Genomic DNA, 22,824 nt, shown 5'->3' on the forward strand with positions numbered 1-22,824 from the left:
TTTTGCGGAGTGTTTGAGTTAGCTTTGCGAGGCAAAGATGAAACTGAGGGCTCCACCAACCCTGGTATTTTTCTTGGACTTGTCAACTTTGTGGCACAATTAGATGAGGTGTTTTATGGAAATGCATATTGTTTATGCAGTGTTGAGGAATGTGAAAGAACAGAACACCCTTGATTATTTTTACTGTGATAACTTATTTTGCCTTTGTAAGCCAACACTTTTGAGATCAGTCAATAAATGCTTCTGGTATTGACTTATATGCTGCCCCTGTCTTCAAGTTGTTGCTGGACATATCTTTTTTAAAATGTGTGTAGGTCACCTAAATCATCAGAAAAATTGCCCCCCCTGAGAATTTTTTCAGGAGCCGCCACTGACTGCTACCCCAGTAACTCCTTTCAATGGCGCCCTTTTCTTGAGAGCGAAACAATTCACCATTCTTTCCCCCCATTTGTCTAAATCTGAGCGCCTTCTCCCTCTGACCAACAGAAACACAAACAATTATCACTAGACCACTTCTGGTTACCCTCACCGATACCACTTCACCCAACGCTCTTTTCACCCATCTTGAAACCACAAATGGATCAGCCAAAAGGCAAGGCTCCACTTTTTCCAAAAACGTCACTCCTACTGACAGACACATCTTCATCCTGACCCTCTGTGCAATCCTCGGGCTCCGAGTACTTCACCACACCTTCCACCACACATACTTCACCCTCATTCACTTCCATTTCTCCTCCTGTCTTCAGCTCACGTTGCTTACATTTCCTACCATTCTTCTTTAACAAACCTTCTCCCGCAATTTTTAACAGACTCAGGCTCACAGTCTTCCTCCCTCTCTCTCCTAGACCTCCTCTGCCTCTCTTTTCCCCTCCATTCCTCCTCCGTCATCCAGGTATACGTTTCCTTATGATAATACTGCACTTCTCCTAACATACATATGTTTCTTGCTTTCTTAAGGGACTCCATGTACCTTTCTACTCTCCCTTTCTACACTTATTCATAGCGATTTCGATCAAATATGAGCAATAAACTTAGGTCCTTCTTCGCTACCTGGGCGTCCTTTACTCGAGCTCTCCGCACCCAACCACCTCCCGCGAACTTTTTTTCAGCTTCTTCATACAAACTTGCTATGCTGAATTCTTGACATACATTCGAACATGCTGCCAAATTCTGCCAGCACACCCACAAGCGAGACACTCTGGGCGGCTGAAGCGGCAATTTACCGCGTGCTAGTGTACATGGGGCATAGGCAGAGAGAGAGGATACCTGAGGTGCACTCAGTTCGCTTGAACGTTTGCTACGTTGCGGAACGGTTTGTACTGAACGACACGTTTCCACAAAATGTTATTGTATGTTCTTGAACAGACTTTGAGGTACGTTTGCTCTCGTTCGGTGGGTGTGGCTTGAACCTATGAGTGACGTATTTGAAGGGCAGTGGCCATGCTGACAGCGTTCCCCATCCCGTTTTTCAACTCGTCGTTCAGTACAGCACTGTTTCCGTTCAATTGAACGTTCCAGAATGTAAAAGCGTACCTACTGAACGCAGCCCTGCAGACATTTGCAAGTGTTGTTGAGAGAAAGTGAGGGATGTTGAAATATTTCTTTCGATGGACAAACTGAAAAGGCAGACGATATAGTTCGAATAGCTTGCGTCATCGAAGTATTGAGCTTGCATCGGAGTTATTACGTTGACACTCCGCAAAGGAATAACGTTACAAAAATGTCGTCGCCAAGTCCAGGCAAGAGGCGAATGGATACCGACGTGGTGAAACTGTATCCTTTTCTGAGCATAAACAACAGAGACAGGCAAAACAATCTTTGTTGTATTTTAGCTAATCATAAATTGCAGTGACAGCTCTCTACAACGATTGTAATTACATTTATTGGTTACTGATGCAGCGTGTAGCTCAGTTGGTAGAGCATGGCGCTTGCAACGCCAGGGTTGTGGGTTCGTTTCCCACGGGGGGCCAGTATGAAAATGTATACTCACTAACTGTAAATCGCTCTGGATAAGAGCGTCTGCTAAATGACTAAAATGTAAATGGAAAATGACAGACAACTGACATAGCTAGCTAACGTTAATACAGTATGTTGTGTAAACGAACAGTAACGGCTGTTGGTTTTTGGATTTTCTGACAACAAAAGTATATATATATATTTTTTGATCAGGCTCACACGATTCGCTTTAGTTAGCCATAGCTGTGCCAGATCTAGGCTAAATATTTCACCCTCAATAATATCTGCTATAACGTTAGTTGTGTGTTTGCTCAGATCAGAAAACTACAGGTATTGGACGACATTTGGGAAGTTATCCAACAGTGTTAATTTATCTAGCAAATTAGATTGCTTAATGTTAGTGTCAGTGATGCTCTCATCAACCCATGGTTGTTTTCCACAAACCCTGATTTATTTTATGCAACACATAGGTAGCTAGCTTTGTCTCTCGAATGACGATGGCTAGAAAAGCTAGACAAAACCCTGGCCTTGTAGGCACCATTTTCTGCGAGCTATCCGTCGTCCGTCCTTTTACTGGCCTTTCTTTCCTATCTAAGCTAGCTAGTTAGCCCTGTTTCCTTTAGATCCGGATATTTCGCTAGCTATTATATCTCGACCTTGTGAAGTCATTCATGTTGACAGTCCTGCCGTTGTAACGTTAGCTGCATGATTAACCATCAGTAATATTGCATCGCTCTGTCTTGTTTACAAGTCGTTTACATGTCCCCTGTCAAGTTTGCCAGTGTTTTTGTTTTTAACCAGTTTGATTAGCTACAGATGACAGGCCTACTTCTTCTGTTTTCCACCCGTGAGTCATGGGGAAATTATCTTACATAATAATGGGAATATGTTTATGGTAAAAATCTATTCCATCCTAAAGTAGTAAATGTTGTAGTAGATAATGTAAATGTTTTGCATTTGTGTTTCCCCTCCTAACAAAGCCAGCTAGCAATGATGTAATGGTAGCTAGTTGAATTCTCATTGACGCTAGATCTTAAAAACGTTTATTGTAGCCTTTTTCACCAAGTTATCAGAATGTAGATGGACATTATATATTTTTAATCTAACGTCTAGTTTTTGAAGTTTGCTGAAAGGTTGGGTGCAGACAGCGTGAGTTGAATTGTTTTGTTTTTGTGCTCCTGCAGCGAGAGTTAGTGCCCTGATTGGTCAGCCTGTTACTATCCGGAAACTGGTAGGGGGCGGGACTAGATAAACAGCTGCTCGTGTGACAACAAATGGTCCTTGCTATCTGGGATCCTTGGGCCGTCCCTACCACCCGTTGACGTTGACATATAAAATGGTTAAGGTTGAGGGTAGGGGCGTCCCAAGGATCTCGGATAGCACGGATGGGGCTGGGAATAGACAGGCCCAGCTATTGACTTGTTAGTACATTCTAACAGGCCATAAGCAGTGGCCCACCTGCCATTATGAAATCAAACCATTGGAGATGATTCAGTGTGCATGTCAAGTGCTTATCCGTCTCTATAAGTTGTAGATTGGCCCCTCTCATTTTCTAAATATGTTTTAATATGGCGTAAAATGAATGTTGTTGAATATTTGATTAATATTTGCAAGTGTTGTTGAGAGAAAGTGAGGGATGTTGAAATATATAGTAACCTAATCTCTCATGACGGTGTGTGTGTGTTAGTTTTCTGATGTGTACTCACTCTATAGGTCAGGATAGACTACCTGCTAAATATGCCTGGGAAAACCTGCACAATGAGAGTTCCCCTCTGGCCTCTAGGTCTTTAGTAAAGCTATTGCCGCCTCCTCCTCCCCTCCCCCTAACCACCTTCTGTCTCCTTCAGGCCAGTTCTTCATGGCATATACATACTGTCTGGTTTGAAATCAATGCGTGGATATCATGACTAATTAGCTGCCTTCCTGGGCAGTTCTCTCAAGACATTCATATCAATTGGATCAAATTCATCCACTGGATAAATAAAGGATGAACAATACAGGAATCTAAACATCAAATGAGCAGTGGCCTATTGAGTATGCCAGGGGTCTGTCTGGGGGGGGGGGTCTGTCTGTAGATGCAGTAGACTGGCTGATCTAACATGCAGCTGGGGCTTGCTGAGCTGCTGCCATCGCTGTGAGGAACATGTATGTGTTGGAGAGGGAGAGATACTCTCATGATTGTGTGTCATCTTGATATTTGAGCCTGTTTTTTTTTTTTGTCTTTGTGTGTGTGCGCATGCATGTGTGCGCATGTGCGTTTATACACGTGTGGGTGTTCCTGAAGCTTAGGTGGGGGCTGGGTATTGTGGTAAATCTTTCCTTTCTTTGTGCCTGCCAAACCAGCATTGTCTGTCTCTGGCACTGGAACTTGTATATTAGTCTCTGAGGCCTCCGCTCTCTTATCTGATGAGATCACATTGTAAAGCCTGGTAGAAAAGCCTGTACACAGTAAATCCAGTGTTTTTAGCCCAGCCCCAGTGGAGAAATGTGGGATGTGCATGATACACTATATATACAAAAGTATGTGGACACCCCTTCAAATTAGTGGATTCTGCTATTTCAGCCACACCCGTTGCTGACAGGTGTATTAAATCGAGCACACAGCCATGCAATCTCCATAGACAAGTATTGGCAATAGAATGGCCTTACTGAAGTGGCACCGTCATAGGATGCCACCTTTCCAACAAGTCAGTTCGTCAAATTTCTGCGCTGCTAGAGCTGCCCCGGCCAACTGTAAGTGCTGTTATTGTGAAGTGGAAACGTCTAGGAGCAACAACGGCTCAGCCGCGAAGTGGTAGGCTACACAAGCTCACAGAACGGGACCGCCGAGTGCTGAAGTGCGTAAAAATTGTCTGTCCTTGGTTCAAACACTCACTACCGAGTTCCAAACTGCCTCTGGAAGCACAATAACTGTTTGTCGGGAGCTTCATGAAATGGGTTTCCATGGCCGAGCAGCCACACACAAGCCTAAGATCACCATGCGCAATGCCAAGCGTCGTCTGGAATGGTGTAAAGCTCGCTGCCATTGGACTCTGAAGCAGTGGAAACGTGTTCTCTGGAGTGATGAATCACGCTTCACCATCTGGCAGTCCGATGGACGAATCTGGGTTTGGCGGATGCCAGGAGAACGCTACCTGTCCGAATGCATAGTGCCATCTGTTAAGTTTGGTGGAGGAGGAGTAATGGTCTGGGGCTGTTTTTCATTGTTCGGGCTAGGCCCCTTAGTTCCAGTGAAGGGAAATCTTAACGCTATAGTATACAATGACATTCTAGACGATTCTGTGCTTCCAACTTTGTGGCAACAGTTTGGGGAAGGCCCTTTCCCCGTGCACAAAGCGAGGTCCATAGAGAAATGGTTTGTCGAGATCAGTGTAGAAGAACTTGACTGGCCTACACAGAATCCTGACCTCAACCCCATCGCACACCTTTGAGATGAATTGGAACGCCGACTGCGAGCCAGGCCTAAATGCCCAACATCAGTGCCCAACCTCACTAATGCTCTTGTGGCTGAATGGAAGCAAGTTCCCTCTGCAATGTTCCAACATCTAGTGGAAAGCCTTCCCAGAAGAGTGGAGGCTGTTATAGCAGCAAAGGGGGGGACCAACTCCATATTAATGCCCATGATTTTGGAATGAGATGTTCGACGAGCAGGTGTCCACATACTTCTGGTCATGTAGTGTATATCAGCCACTCAGTGTGAGGGCATGTCTGGTGTTTACTCCAGGCAGCAGAGGAACAGGTGAATGTAGAGCATGCTCAATGTAGAACACATGACTGTTTGTCAGGTTGACCTCTGGAACACTGGGGCCTGGTTCCATTTCAGGCCCTAGTCCCTTCCCTTTGTACCTACTGACTCTTTCAGTGTTTAGTCTTGTCTGTGTGTGTGCATGCAACAGGCCCGGGCCTTAGGTCTCTCAAGGCAACCCCCTGGGGAAAGACAAGACAGAGATGCACCATTCCACAATGTAACCAGCCTTATTTATAGGTCCTATCTGTTGTAGGTCACAGTCACTGCTGCCTGCCCTGCTCCCATCCTTTAGTCTAGGCCATTGTTCTTCAATCCTGATCCTGTTCAGTGGTTCCTAAACCGAATAAAATACACATTTTCTTGAGACACGTGGAGACACACAACCCAAGCTTAAGCCTAGCTGCAACCCAAGACGGACTGAACATAACAGATAGATAAACCAAGAAAAACATGGCTGACAGGTGCATAGGAGCGACAGTTTTTGCTACCGGGGTCCGGGAGCATGCCCCCAGATTTTGTTGTTGTTGAAAAACAGGTTTTAAATGCTAATTTTGAATGACTTTTGAGTAAAGGATATAGACAAATCCTAACTTACAAATGGGCAACTTGACAAGGCTAAGGGGGGCCTTGCAGAGGGGCACTTACTCTGGTACAGTCCAATCAGTCTTAGAGCCATGGCCATTCATACTGTACTGAATACTAGTTTGACTGTTAATGTGGATACATTTAATTAAACAACCTCTACAAGATGTTTCGAGTGCACAGGTAGTCGTTGATGCAGAGAGAGAAGAATATGATCAGGGTTGAGGGACATCAGGAATAGAAGACCTACAAGTGGTGGGCAAAAATGCTAACAAATGAGGGACAAGAGGATGACTATTGGGTGACTACTCATGCACTTTTGGGTGGGGGCATTGTCATATTGTTGTCTTTCATTCATCCAGGTGATTCATTGTTTAGGTCCACCACCTGTACCTTTTTGAATAAACAGTAGAGGGGGAGATTTAAAACTGTCTTCAGATAGGCTTTAGGAAGACAAGTTGGACTAATTTAAGAAGAATAGCAGTACAGCAAATGTGAATCAGCTTTCAGAGAATTCATTGAAAGTTGTTTGCGTTATGGTCTTTGTGCATGGCTTCTTATCTACAGAGCACCAGTGTGGGTGCAGGTTTGTTTTCTAACCAAGCAATAACACATCTGATTCAACTAATCATGTCTTGATTGAAGTCTATGATTAGTTGATTAGTAGAATCGGACGTGTACTGGTTAGCAAGAACAAAAGCCAAAGTCCACATTTATCTCTGTGGATACGATTGTTATGAGTGCTACTTCCATGATGAATAGCAATGATCAGTTTATTTTAACTTTTGGGGAGATTAATATGATATAATGTTACATAAGAAATGTCCGTTTGGAAGATTTGAACATTTGGAAATTAATTAAAATGTATTATTTAAGAGGTGGACTTATTTGGAACACCCGGAGGCTTAAAGGGTACACTCGGTACACATTAAGCCCAGTCCGGACTTTTCACATATTTTATCAAATATTTGTATGTCTAATAAAAAAAATGTGTAAGTAAAGTCAAAACTTCACATGACAGATTTATCTTTCATTTTATCTCCACTTTTCTTACAAAAATTAGGGCAGTATATGTTAGAAATGTCTAAACATAGATTTCGGTGGGCTTAATGGGTACACCCACCCTACTGCTGCTCTATGTACTGAATGGTTTGAAACTTAATGTAATATTTTCAACTTATAATAGTTATCATACTGTAATAATAACCAGCAACATATACAGTTGAACTGTTTTAATAAAAAAAAAAGTAGGCATGAAAGGTCAAACTGAAATGAATCATTCTCCACTCTACACTGTTATTAAAAATAACATATAATCATGGCTGCCTCTCTCCTGCATGAAGCTAACATATGCAATACACCCTCTAGCTCTTAAGCTGCTATCATTTCATCAGAGATCAGCTAGGCCTAATTCAGATTGATTGACACTATGACTGATCATCAGTCTATGAACTCTATGAGCTTGAAGAGGTACTTCTCACTATCTTACCTGTTGGTTTGTGGCCTCTCTATCTGCCTGTCTGTCGGTTCATGGCTGTCACTATCCTGCCATGACCCTATGATGAAGACAGTGATTGCGTAAGTAATTATGTAGCTAGCAAGTATTCTTGGCTTCAAAACATTCACTATCAGTTTATCACACAGCCAGAACTATCCAAACCAAATTGTATTTGTCACATGCTTCGTAAACAACAGGAGTAGACTAACAGTGAAATGCTTAATTACGGGCCTTTCCCAACAACGCACAGAGAAAAATAATAGAAAATAATAAAACGAGGAATAAATACACAATGAGTAACGATAACTTACTATATACATGTGGGTACCAGTACCAAGTCGATGTGCAGGGGTACGAGATAATTGAGGTAGATATGTACATATAGGTAAGGGTGGCGTGACTAGGCAACAGGATAGATAATAAGCAGTATCGGCAGCGTACGTGATGAGTCAAACGAGTTAGTGCAAAAAGGGTCAATGCAGATAGTCCGGGGAGCTATTTGGTTAAATATTTAGCAGTCTTATGGCTTGGGGGTAGAAGCTGTTCAGGTTCCTGTTGGTTCCAGATTTTGGTACCACTTTCCATGTGTTAGCTGAGAGAACAGTCTATGACTTGGGTGGCTGGAGTATTTTTAACAATTTTTAGGGCCTTCCTCTGACACCGCCTTGTATAGAGGTCCTGGATGGCAGGGAGCTGGGCCGTACGTATTGCCATACCAAGCGGTGATGCAGCCAGTCAAGACTCTCTCAGTGTTACAGCTATAAAACCTTTTGAGTTTTCTGAGGGCCCATGCTAAATCTTTTCAGTATCCTGAGGGGGAACAGACATTGTCGTGCCTTCTTCGCGACTGTGTTGGTGTGTGTGGACCATGTTAATTCCTTAGTGATGTGGACACCGAGGAACTTGAAGCTCTCGACCCACTCCACTACAGCCCCTTCGATGTGGATGGGGGCGAGCTCGGCCCTCCATTTCCTGTAGTCCACGATCAGCTCCTTTGTCTTGCTGATGTTGAAGGAAAGGTTGTTATCCTGGCACCACACTGCCAGGTCACTGACCTCCTCCTTATAGACCAGGGGTGTAAAACTCATTTTAGCTCAGGGGCCACATGGAGGAAAATCTATTCCCAAGTGGGCCGGACCGGTAAAATCATGGTATATATATAACTTAAAAACAACAACTTCAGATTGTTTTCTTTGTTTTAATACTATCAACATAAAACATAAAGCTGGAGCCCGAGGACAGTGTGTCCAAAATAGTACAAGCACAACATCACTATTAATCATAAAACACCTCAAGTTTATTTGAAAATTCTAAAGAAAAAGAACACACAAACACACAATGCCTCAGTGATTCACAGATCTGTTTCACAGATCACAGAACTATATCAGGGTGTCATTTCTCAGGCAGAAATGTAGATACAAATAATGAAATCCTGTTCCCCAAACAAGTGCAAGAACCACAGAGTCAAGAATAGGTTAAATATACAAATAAAATAAAATCAATTAAAAACAATAGCACATCAACATAAAAACATATAAAGCTGGAGCCTGAGGACAGTGTGTCCAAAAGCACAACATCACTATTAATCATAAAACACCTCAAGTTATTTGAAATTCTGAGGACAAACAACACACAAACACACAATGCCTCAGTGATTCACAGAAGTATATCACAGATCACAGAACTATATCAGGGTGTCTCATGCAGCACTTTAAGTGGGGTTGCATAGTTTATTTGACTCCTGATACCTGGCAACTTTTAGCTTTCACCAGCGCATCAATATCAGGCGTCACATCCTGAGTGGCAGCCAACTTCAGGATGTGATTCAAGTGCTTGTGCGTGAGCCTTGAGCGCAGCTTTGTTTTATTTATGCTCATTACAGAGAACTTGCTCACAAAGATATGTGGTTCCAAACATGCACAACAGTGTTGCAGCGAGGGCTGTCAAGTTGGGGTAACCTGGCAAGAGATTCTGATAAAATGTGTCCAAGCCAGCTGCGGCAAATTTGCCCTTCAAATCCGAGGGATTCACGGTGAATGGCGAACAAAAAACTTTGAAGTCTTTCTCCAGTTCACCAAAAATCTGAAAGCGTTGCTCAAACTCCCTTAACAGTCCCGTTATTTTATCTTTGAACCGCTTCATGTCTGCCACATGTTGGGTCGCGCACACATTTTTCAGACAGGGGAAGTGAGCTGCATCACCACCGGCGAGTTGCGTCTCCCACAATGACAGCTTCAACTTGAAAGAACGTATGCTGTCATAATACTGCGTGGCAACTTTGTTGCGCCCTTGCAGCTGTTTGTTCAAGTTATTCAGGTGCTCTGTAACATCCACCATAAATGCAAGGTCCTGCATCCATTCTGCGGAATTAAATTCTAACACTGGTTTGCCCTTTTCTTCCATGAACTGTTCAATTTCTTCTCGTAAATCAAAGAAACGCCTCAGCACAGCACCTCGTCTTAACCATCTTACCTCAGTGTGGTATGGCAGGCCATAGATGTGGTCTTTCTCTCTGAGAAGGCTGTCAAACTGACGGTGATTCAGGCTTCTGGATCGGATGAAATTAACAGTTTGGATGACCACCTTCATGACGTTATCCATCTTTAATGACTTGCAACACAAAGCCTCCTGGTGCAAAATACAGTGAAAAGTCCAAAAATCATGTCCTCCATTTGCAGATTGCACTTTCTCTCTGAACTTTGTCACAACGCCTGCTTTTTTCCCGATAATTGAGGGCGCACCATCTGTAGCCAGGCTGACAGCGCGGGACCAGTCCACTCCGACCCTGTCCAGCGCGCCGACGAGTGCAGTGAAAATATCAGCTGCTGTCGTTGTATCTGTCATCGGCACCAACTCCACGAACTCCTCGGTGACGGTCAATGTGTCATCAACTCCGCGGATGAAAATGGCCAGTTGTGCAACATCTGTAATGTCCGTGCTTTCATCAATTGCAACCGAAAACGCAATAAATGACTTTACTTTTTGCTTCAACTGGCTGTCCAAATCCACTGAAAGATCGGAAATCCTGTCTGCAACTGTGTTTCTTGTCAGGCTGATATTTGCAAAAGCCTGGTGCTTTTCAGGGCACACAATCTCTGCTGCCTTCATCATGCATGTTTTTACAAATTCACCCTCACTAAATGGTTTTGAAGCCACTGCGATTTCATTAGCAATGAGGTAGCTAGCTTTCACTGCAGCGTCACTGATGTCTCGGCTGTGAGTAAACACAGACTGCTGTTTCTTCAGACCCACCAACAGTTCATTCACCTTCTCTCTTCTCCGCTGTCCTTGAAAGTTGTCATATTTGTCGGCATGAAGACTCACATAGTGGCGACGAAGGTTATATTCTTTCAGCACTGCAACATACTGTGAACACACCAAACATACAGCTTTCCCATTCAATTCCTTGAATAAATAGAAGGATGACAATTTTTCTTGGAACACTCTGCGTCCACTTTTCTCTTTTTTGACAGAGACATATTGGGGCAATGAGGGTGCCAAAGCACATAATGTTAAAAGTAGAAGCCGTAATAAATATCGCGGGCAAAACAAAGTAGCTCATCCGGACTGGCTGCACTTGCTTGACCTATTTGCTCTGCCCCGGTATAAACAGTTTGCTTGCTTAACACAATTGCTATTGCGCCATCCAGTGGACAGAATTGGAACAGCAGTTTCTTTTATAGAAAAATTGCAGCTCATTTTTATACTTTACAAAATCATCTCGCGGGCCGGATTAAACCCGTTTGCGGGCCTGATCCGGCCCGCGGGCCGGACGTTTGACACCCCTGCTATAGACTGTCTCATCGTCATTGGTGATCAGGCCTATCACTGTCGTGTCGTCAGCAAACTTGATGATCGTGTTGGAGTCGTGTGCGGCCACGCAGTCGTGTGTGTGTGTGAAAAGGGAGTTTAGGAGGGGGACTAAGCACGCACCCCAGAGGGGGCCCCCGTGTAGAGGGTCAGCGTGGCGGATGTGTTGTTGACTACCCTCACCCATGGGGGTGACCCGTTCAGTCCCAGTGTCCTGAGCTTAGTGATGAGCTTGGAGGGCACCATGGTGTTGAACGCTGAGCTGTAGTCAATGAACAGCATTCTCACAGGTGTTCCTCTTATCCAGGTGGGAGAGGGCAATGTGAAGTGCAATAGAGATCTGTGGATCTGTAGGGGCGGCATGCGAATTGGAATGGGTCCAGGCTGTTTGGGTGATGGCGTTGATGTGAGCCATGACCAGCCTTTCAATGCATTTCATGGCTACAGATGTGAGTGCTAGGTGGCAATAGTCATTTAGACAGGTTACCTTGGCGTTCTTGGGCTCAGGGACTATGGTGGTCTTCTTGAAACATGTTACAGACTGGGTCAGGGTAAATGTCAGTGAAGACACTTGCCAGCTGGTCAGCGCATGCTCTGAGTACCCGTCCTGGTAATGCCCCGCTGCCTTGTGAATGTTAACCTGTTTAAAGGTCTTAGTCACATCGACTACGCCTGGAAAAGCTGGTGCTCTCATGCATGGATCAGTGTTGCTAGCATTCTATGCTCGCTTCGAGGCATTTAGCTCATCTGGTAGGCTCGCGTCACTGGGCAGCTTGCGGCTGGGTTTCCCTTTTGTAATCCGTGAGAGTTTGCAAACCCTGCCACATCTGACGAGCGTCAGACAGGGTTCGCATAAGGTGTTTGAGGTGCTTAAAGTACTTGAATTTGGCACTCAACAATTTAGGTACTGGCATACCTTGAAAATCAGACATTTTCTCAAGTTGGTACTTGAAAAGTACTTGAATTAAAATGAGAGGAGAACAGATAATGATCAAATATGTTTATGAAAAATGTATTGGTCTTGCGCCGTGGTTGCCAGGCGAGCGTGCTCATTCCACCCACACTGCCACTCAGCCAGGCATGTCCCAAAACGCTGCTCATCACTACTCAAATTACAACATCAGTACTGACTTAACACTCATTTATGTAGTAAATAAGTAGTGAAACAACCTATTATTGAGTAGAACTTGTCAGGTAGTGATGAATACTACATTTTTTTTATTCTAAGGAGTTTAAGGCGATATACTGCCATCTGGTGGAAACTAGAAACAATTGCATAATATGAACTATTATGAATTTGATGGTCCTTGAAAATAAATATTAGTGCTTGAAAAAGTACTTGAAAGTCCTTGAATTTGACTTGCCACTGTTTGTACGAACCCTGGTCAGAGACAGCATAGTAGTATTCGGTTTTAGTCCTGTATTGGTGCTTTGCCTGTTTGATGGCTCGTTGGAGGTTGTGGGATTTTTTATAAGCGTCTGGATTAGTGTCCGGCTCCTTGAAAGCGGCAGCTCTAGCCTTTAACTCAGTGCGGATTTTGCCTGTAATCCATGGCTTTGTCGATGCAATGATTAATGAAGCAGGTGACTGATGTGGTAAACTCCTCAATGTTATTGGATGAATCCCGGAACGTGTGCTAGCGAAACAGTCCTGTACCTTAGCATCCGCTTCATTGGACCACTTCCGTGTTGAGCGCACCACTGGTACTTCCTGTTGGAGTTTTGGCTTGTAAGCAGGAATCAGGAGGATATAGTTATGGTCAGATTTGCCAAAGAGAGGGCAAGGGAGCGCCTTGTATGAGTTTGTGTGTGGAGTAAAAGTGATCAAGAGTTTTGTCCCCTCTAGTTGCACAGGTGACATGCTGGTAAAATGGATTTCAGTTTCCCTGCATTAAAATCCCCGGCCACGAGAAACTCTAGATGTGCATTTTCTGGTTTGCATGTGGTCCTATACAGCTTGTTGAGTGCAGTCTGAGTGCCAGAATCGTTTTGTGGTGGTAAATAGACAGCTGCGAAAAATATAGATGAAAACTCTCTTGGTAAATTGTATGGTCTGCAGCTTATCATGAGGTATTCTAACTCAGGTGAGCAAAAACGTGAGACTTCCTTAACATTAGAGATCGCGCACCAGCTGTTGTTATTAAAGAGACACACTCCTCCCCTCTTCGCCTTACCCGAGGCTGCCGTCCGGTTTAGATGATGCATGGAAAAACCAAAGAAATGTATATTATCCATGTCCTTGTTCAGCCACGTCTCCGAGAAACATAGAATATTAAGGTTCTTCAGGTCCTGTTGATAGGATAGTCTCAAGTGGAGCTCATCCAGTTTGTTCTCTAGTGATGATATGTTTGCCAGTAGAACGGAGGGTAGAAGCGGTTTATTTGCTCGCAAACGTAGTCTCGTCAGGATGCCGGCTCATTTGCCTCACTTGTGCCGTCGTTTCCTCTTTCGAGTCCCGGTGATAAGGGCCCTAGTCCAGAGTAAGCAGAATGTCCAGAGCTGCCAACTCGTTAAAGTAGAAATTGTCTTCCAAATCGAGATTAGTGATCACTGTTCTGATGCCCAGAAGCTGTTTTCGGTCATAGGAATAATTTGTAAGTCGCTCTGGATAAGAGCGTCTGCTAAATAATGTAAATGTAAAATGTAAATGAATAGGAAATGATGGCGGAGAGGGCAGTGTGAAGTGCAATATGTATACTACCGTGCTCCACACTCATGCTCCGAGTGCATTCTCAGAGGACTTTCTCTTAAGTACATTCTTGTGAGGACGAGAGTATGGAGAAAGCATAAAACAATACATTTGAGAAGCACTTCCCCTACTGTATTACCTCACGCTGCACCTCCCATTCACTAAACCTTATTTTAGCCAGGACATTGGCAACAATAGAAACAAGATATACACAAAGCAAATGTTTTACTTCGTAACTATCAGCTAGCTATATGTGAATTATAATCTAGCTAGCCAGCTAGTTAAACAGGCAAAAATGACCTAAAACTAATGTTATGCAAGGTCGATGTCAATTTATCGTGGGTAGCTAGCTACCAATTCTTTGTGGCTAGCTAGCTAGACATTTAGCCCTATTGAATTACTATGTACTTACCCATTCACTAAACCTTCCAGCCAGGACAATGGCAATAGAGACTAAACAAGATATACACAAAGCAAACATTTTACTTCATAACTATCAGCTGGCTATATGTGAATCGAAATTATCTGTCTAATCAGATAGTTTAACAGGCAAAAATGACCTAAGACTAATGTTATGTAAGGTAGATGTCAATTCTTCCTGGGTAGCTAACTAGCTAACAATTATGCGTGGCTGTATGGCTAGCTAACAGTATTAGCTAGGCAGTTAGCCCTATTGACTTACTATGGATTGCGATCTATGCACACTACAGTGGGTATTGTAGGCAGGTAAACATGCCAAAATTAACACAGCATGTATTTATTAACGTATCAAGATACATTTTGTAGGCAGGAAACATATGAGATGTGAATGGGCAACATTTTAATTCCAAAGTCTGAGCTAATTTTCACTCGCTTCAGCTCAAATAATGTCCGCCATTGAAAAAACACAAAAGAGCCCGTAAAACGTCTGCTATCCACTGCAGCGCCATCTTATCATTCAGCATTAGATAAAATCTGACACAGCTAAAAATTACTAAACTGTAAATGTAAATCTTACTAGCTACTAGCCAGGAGAAAGCTTATAGTTGTTCACGTTCATTCTGAAATCAAACTTTATTTACATTCATACACTTTACTTAAACTTACTTTGTTGTTGCTAACAACAATTACTTTCCCCGGTGCGGTGAGTAATGATGGCGGGGCTGCACAGTGCTTTTTCTCTCACTCCCACTCTGCCACACTGCTTGTAACAACTGAGAGTGAGAATGAAGCAGTCAGTGGGGGCGGGGGAAGTGACTCACGTTCCAGCAGCGGAGGCCTTAAAAAATAGATACAAAAATCCCTCAACGAATCGATTCAAAATTATTATTTTATATTTTTTATATTGGGGGGACCATTTTACCTGCTTCTAACATTGGGGGGAGGGGGGAGACATGTCCCCCACAGCTCCTATGCCCTTCATGGCTGATAAATTAATTAATGTGATTAAATAAAAACTGAAGTAATGTGGACTAGAATGGCGAGTTATGTTCAGAGATCTATCATGTTATCTATCTACAGTTGAAGTCGGAAGTTTACATACACCTTAGCCAAATACATTTAAACTCAGTTTTTCACAATTCCTGACATTTAATCCTAGGAAAAATTCCCTGTCTTAGGTCAGTTAGGATCACCACTTTATTTTAAGAATGTGAAGTGTCAGAATAATAGTAGAGAGAATGATATATTTCAGCTTTTATTTCTTTCATCACATTCCCAGTGGGTCAGAAGTTTACATACACTCAATTAGTATTTGGTAGCATTGCCTTTAAAATTGTTTAACTTGGGTCAAACGTTTCGGGTAGCCTTCCACAAGCTTCCCACAATAAGTTGGGTGAATTTTGGCCCATTCCTCCAGACAGAGCTGGTGTAACTGAGTCAGGTTTGTAGGCCTCCTTGCTCGCACACACTTTTTCAGTTCTGCCCACAAATGTTCTATAGGATTGAGGTCAGGGTTTTGCCACTCCAATACCTTGACTTTGTTGTCCTTAAGCCATTTTTCCACAACTTTGGAAGTATGCTTGGGGTCATTGTCCATTAGGAAGACCCCATTTGCGACCAAGCTTTAACTTCCTGACTGATGTCTTGAAGAGTTGCTTCAATATATCCACATAATTTTCCTTCCTCATGATGCCATCTATTTTGTGAAGTGCACCAGTCCCTCCTGCAGCAAAGCACCCCCACAGCATGATGCTGCCACCCCTGTGCTTCACGGTAGGGGTGGTGTTCTTCGGCTTGCAAGCTGTCCCCTTTTTCCTCCAAACATAACGATGGTCATTATGGCCAAACAGTTCTATTTTTGTTTCATCAGACCAGAGGACATTTCTCCAAAAAGTACGATATTTGTCCCCATGTGCAGTTGCAGTTTCTTTTGATTTTCCCATGATTACAAGCAAAGAGGCACTGAGTTTGAAGGAAGGCCTTGAAATACATTCACAGGTACACCTCCAATTGACTCAAATGATGTCAATTAGCCTATCAGAAGCTTCTAAAGCCATGACATCATTTTCTGGAATTTTCCAAGCTGTTTAAAGGCACAGTCAACTTAGTGTATGTAAACTTCTGACCCACTGGAATTGTGATACAGTGAATTATAAGTAAAATAATCTGTCTGTAAACAATTGTTAGAAAAATTACTTGTGTCATGCACAAAGTAGATGTCCTAACCGACTTGCCAAAACTATAGTTTGTTAACAAGACATTTCTGGAGTTGTTGAAAAACGAGTTTTAATGACTCCAACCTAAGTGTATGTAAACTTCCGACTTCATCTGTACATGCTCTATCTCTATGGCCCTATTCCCACTACAAGATATTTAGGAGAGTCTGAGGAGCGGGGTGGCGAAAGAGAATTCTACTTTTCAATTTACATTACATCCTTGCCTTACCTTTCGTTGTCGCTGGCAACACAACGTTCTTGGTCCGCAGCTCAAATTGACCAAAAATATCACAGTACCCACTAGCCAGTAAGCACAAACTATTCAACAATGACAAACCTTTCTTCTAAAACATATTACATTATTGAATAATGCAACCAAACCATATTACACTATTGAATAATGCAACCATTCACAAGCATGTATGTGCAGTCAATGAAAGGGTTTATCTTCTCATCTCTAGGCTACACTCATTACATTTTAGTTTAAGACAAAAGCAAAGAGTTGGTGTAACAGCATGTCTTCATCAAGTAACGTTAGCCTATAAAAAATGACAGATTAACCCTCTCACATGAATATAAAAGTACAGTAGGCCTACCTTACAACAAACCAGGCTTAATTTTTTATCAATATCATGCAAATCATTACGTGGTAAAAGCAAATTGCGACTGAAAACTTGCGTATAAGTGAATTTACTGCGACAAGCTGTTTTATTTGGAAGCCCATACCCGCCACCCAACTTTTTTTCACTAAAATGCCATATGATTTGTCAACGTGCACAATTAGTCTGTGCTTCAGTCTGATCAACTGTAGCCTACTGATAACAACCACAGCTGCAGGTAGCCTGGAGAAGCCTTTGTGCTCTGATCCCATCTGGACCTGGCCAGGGGAAACATCATGTCATGTTTTTGTAGCCTAAGCTATGTATTTATAGCCTAAAATGGGCCCATTTATTTGTGTTCTGAGAAAATGTGAATTTTATCAAATTTGGTGTATATTCACACTTCGGGTGGCTAGGCTACCTACAGCTTTATATAAAAAAGGATTGACTGGAATTAATCAATGAACACAATAGTGATGATATACTGTATGAGTATCTTTTTAATTACAGATGCAAAGGCCTACGTGATGCACTTGCAATACAGCGAGCTCATCCCTATTATTATGTTCCTTTGTTTTTGTCCAATCACAGTTGTCGGTTTTTGTGTAAAGGGTTTTCATGTTTTCATCCTCCCTAGGGCAGGAGTTTTTCCAGGAGGAAAAATAAATAAATAATCATATGACCTGATTAGAAAAATGGTCTGGTTCCATAGCCCATATAAAACCGTTTTTTTACAGCTGATTTATTACTATGTCATACACTACAACTAGGGTCTGGAGTTGGTTAGGTTAGCCTGCTACCAGATCAGGAAAAATTGGGCCCCAGGAAAACAATTCCGCCCCACCGCTCTAGGACCTGTGGTGCCACATCTGAAATCACCAAACAATATTACAAAACATATTCTATTTGTATCATTTTACATGTTTTTGGTGGGGATGGGCTTCCATAGTTTTACGTGGCTCGGTGCATCCGGCAGCTACTGCGACAATTTCAGAATGTAACAAGCTGTTACTGCAATTTCAGGTAAAAACTAAATTAAAACAAGTCTCAAATATTAGGAAAATATCTATACATTTCAGCTCTGCTATTTCCATTTATACTGTAGGAGTGTTCGCTCAACGAGACAATTCTGTTTGAACTGCCCTGCTTCAAGGGGGGAAACTGTCGGGTGAGTGTCGTGCGTTACCCCCGGAGGTAGGGTAGACGTAGCAAGTAAGGAAGTTTACATTTGAGTAATGTGTAGCCGTCTGTATTTTTACGAAAAGTGTGGTAAGTGTGAAGTCTCACTTTATTTTCTTCTCTCCTATTCTTTTCCCTCCCTCAGCCTCATCTCTTTCACCCAGGTGAACTTGAACATTGGCCAACTGAACTGTCACAATTCATTGGTCAAAACAATACCAGGATACCAGGTGTTTCCATCCATATGGTTTTAGAGGCTTACTCAAGCCACAGACCCCGGTGACTGATGCCCAGCATGTAGCTTCACAGCGTGGGTCCTCATCAGGCCAGAGCATGGTCTCCCAGAGGCCTAGACTAGTTGATGGGACACTGGTGCTTTCCTATTGTTTTGGGTCCTATTCTCCCCAGAAGATGATACCCACAGTTGGTTAGTTCTGGGTAGAGCCTGAGGGTGTTGGTTCGTTCTGGTTAGTGTGTGAAGTTAGGCTATTTCTGGTTATAACATGACATCGTTTGTTGTAAGAGAGTGAGGTAAAGTATTAGTTGTTTGTGTGGTTAGTTTTGGTTAGAGTAAGTGTTGTTTGTGTGTAAGCTGAGCTGTGGTGTGTTGGCTGAGTCTGATCACTACATTATTGATCAGCCTCCACGGCTGCCGTTATCGATCCTATGTTTGACCTTAACCCAGAGTATCTCTCACGCTCTCTCTCTCTCTCTCTCTCTCTCACTATCTCTCTCTCTCTCTCTCTCTCTCTCTCTCTCTCACTCACTCACTCACTCACTCACTCACTTACTCACTCACTCACTCACTCACTCACTCACTCACTCACTCACTCACTCACTCACTCACTCACTCACTCACTCACTCACTCACTCACTCACTCACTCACTCACTCACTCACTCACTCACTCACTCACTCACTCACTCACTCACTCACTCACTCACTCACTCACTCACACATACACATATACACTGGTACTACTGACCTCAGACCAGAGTTGAGTCCCAAATGGCACCCTATTCCCTATTAATTGCACTACTTTTGATCAGTACCATTTGGGACAGAGCCCAGTTCACCCAACTATTTGGATTCTGATGGTGGCTCATTTTAATTGGCTTGTTTACATTCATTTAAAATCTGTGTTGTTTGTGCTGTAGCCTTCTGCTCGTTAGTCATGTTCAGTCGTGTCTTTTCCTTAACAAGTGCTCAGCATCGAGAGCAAGCATGAGGTAACCATCCTCAGCGGACTCAATGAGTTTGTGGTCAAGTTCTACGGCCCACAAGGAAGTAAGTATTTTCATAAACATCCTAATGACTTTCACTGGCTTCTCAATGGGCTCATTGTGTCCATGCAAAGATCTGTATGGCATTATCTGCTGTAAGGATGCAATCTTCCTCCCAGTGTGTGTGCAGGCGGTTGTGTGTGCAGGTCTGTGTGTGTTTCTAATCAAATGTTGTTGTTTTTTAGCACCATATGAAGGAGGTGTATGGAAGGTGCGAGTAGACCTACCAGACAAATACCCCTTCAAGTCTCCATCTATAGGTACAGTATCAAAATGCATCTGTCACAACACTCTCTATGTAATATACACTAATAACATAACTGGTGAAAGCATTGTGGAAATTACAATAACACTTTTTCCAACCACAGGTTTTCTATGAAGACTAACTTTATTTTTCTCCTCACAGGATTCATTAATAAAATCTTTCATCCCAACATTGATGAAGCGTAAGTTCATTTTGATGATATCGTTTTAGTCGTTAGCAACTAATGTACAGTATGTTGATGTTTAGACCTGGACAATCTTATCAGTTATACATAATGTTTGTTTGATGTTATATCACAAAATGCTGCTCACAATTTAGTTTATTTTCTGCTCTCTCATCTCCCCTTTCCTTCAGGTCAGGGACGGTGTGTCTAGATGTCATCAACCAGACGTGGACAGCCCTGTACGGTGAGTAAAGGTTCCACATTTATTTCAAAATGGACACAATGGACATGCTACCACTTCAGTTTGAAAACGTTTGAAACTCACTGAATGGTTTGTTCCATGACATTGGTACATGCTGTACCTTTTCTCTATGACCATGTCTGGGCTGTTGGCTGCTGTGAGGAGCTGACATAAGAGTGACCGACTGGGAAAACAGGTCTACAATGTCTCTATCAACTTAAGTATCTCTCAACTTAGTGTTTATAAGGCTTTTATATGGCTGGCCTTGTGAATAGCTGAGCATGATTGCCATACAGAAGTTCCTATCATTGAAAACCGTACTAGCAATTTACCTTGTTACTGTGATTTGTACTCTTGTTCCAACGTTTAGGAACACTGTGTCAGTGGGACATACCCGACATGGCATTATAATATGTTTTTTTTAATCACCCTTTCTGGTTTGAGTTGTTGGCCCATTCACTGCTTGAAGCAGATAGGCTATTGTATTGATGGTGAGAGCTGAACAGAGACCTAGTGGCCGTTTGTCATCATGACAGGACTGGATATGAAATGCAAAACTGCGAGGCCTACTAACCTCCGAATGAAATACTTGTGATGTGTTTTTTTTTTTTTGCAGTTCAACTTGTACTGTTCTACTAATTGTGCAATTAGTACAGCTCATTGAGTGTTTGCCTTGAGTCGAAAGTTGCACATTAGCACCTCTTTACCCTCCATAATGTAAAACACTGGTCGTCCCTCCTCCCCTTGCAGACCTGACCAACATATTTGAGTCATTCCTGCCCCAGCTGCTGGCCTACCCCAACCCCATCGACCCTCTCAACGGAGACGCTGCCGCCATGTACCTTCACCGGCCAGAGGACTACAAACACAAGATCAAAGGTGATGCACACACATATACACACTGTACATGCGTACTGTACATACACACACACACAATAGACTGTCTGACTCTTTTCCTGCTCTCTGTTCCAGAGTATCTCCAAAAGTATGCGACAGAGGAGGCTCTAAAGGAGCAGGAGGAGGGAGGTGACTCCTCATCTGAGAGTTCCATGTCTGACTTCTCTGAGGATGAGGCTCAGGACATGGAGTTGTAGTGAAGGGGTGGCAACCGCCCTCCCCTCACCCACACAGACTATCATTTCCTAAAGAGCAGAAGCAAACTATTATATTCATATTTAAACAAGGCAATTGTTTTATTACTAAACAAACACATTTTTATGGATTATATGTATGAGAAGCGGCAGTGTGAAATGTCACTCTCCCCCTCGTCAAGGTATTCTTTATTACTTACTCATAGCCCTCCACCACCACCACCACATTTACATTTACATTTTAGTCATTTAGCAGACGCTCTTATCCAGAGCGACTTACAGGAGCAATTAGGGTTAAGTGCCTTGCTCAAGGGCACATCGACAGATTTTTCCACCTAGTCGGCTCGGGGATTAGAACCTGCAACCTTTCGGTTACTGGCACAACGCTCTTAACCACTAAGCTACCACCACCACCACCCACATTATTACTCCCTCCTACCCAGAAAGGAGTGCAGCATTCCCAGGATCCTAGATGCCCTCCTGCAGTCTGAGTCGTATTCTGATTAACCTTTGACCCAACCATGATGGAGCCGATATGGAGAGACCAGAGAGCAGTGCATCATGGGAAGACAAGACTGTTGTTGTCATGATGGAGACAGGGATGGAATGTTTACACTCAGTAACCCCGGCCACTCCCAGCCCCAGTTTAGATTTTTAATTGTCAGAATTGTTCTGTATTTGATTTGGTGAGTGAAACACTGTTTCAACAGTTACAGCTTTTCCTCCCCTCCCCATGCTCTAAGAGAAGCTCTCTGTCTCTAGTGCATGGCCCACTCTCTCTGGAGTCATTACCACAATAAGGAATCACACTTTGAGATCCAATTTCACCCATTTACTTTCTCAAATGTTCTGCCTTCCTTTGGATGGGGTTTGAAGCTGCCATCAGGACCACCACAGGATCACTCCTTCCCAAGGATCAGTTAGTGGGTTTTATCCAGACCCACCTATCCAATATGGCTGCCGTTGACCCCTCTGTCAGGCCTCGCCCCAGAGGCCAGTATGCAAACCTATCAACCCACCACACCCTGGTTTTCATAGAAACTGTTCTGTAAACAAGCCTTTCACCCTGTAGCCAGGAGCACCAG

At 43.1% G+C, this 22,824-nt stretch overlaps 1 protein-coding gene across 1 annotated transcript; it reads left to right on the top strand.

Moving 5' to 3' along the window:
- The first annotated feature begins 1,506 nt into the window (after positions 1-1,506).
- On the top strand, positions 1,507-21,951 carry LOC311137230 (ubiquitin-conjugating enzyme E2 H-like). The gene is made up of 7 exons (XM_084171613.1): positions 1,507-1,773; positions 19,907-19,983; positions 20,165-20,239; positions 20,386-20,425; positions 20,599-20,651; positions 21,399-21,527; positions 21,621-21,951. Exons 1-7 carry the CDS (start codon positions 1,721-1,723, stop codon positions 21,740-21,742), a joined length of 549 nt encoding a protein of 182 aa, XP_084027739.1. The 5' UTR covers positions 1,507-1,720; the 3' UTR covers positions 21,743-21,951.
- Positions 21,952-22,824: the final 873 nt, after the last annotated feature.

This window comes from Coregonus lavaretus, assembly GCF_964263955.1.
Source record: "Coregonus lavaretus genome assembly, chromosome: 11".
NCBI lineage: Eukaryota > Metazoa > Chordata > Actinopteri > Salmoniformes > Salmonidae > Coregonus > Coregonus lavaretus.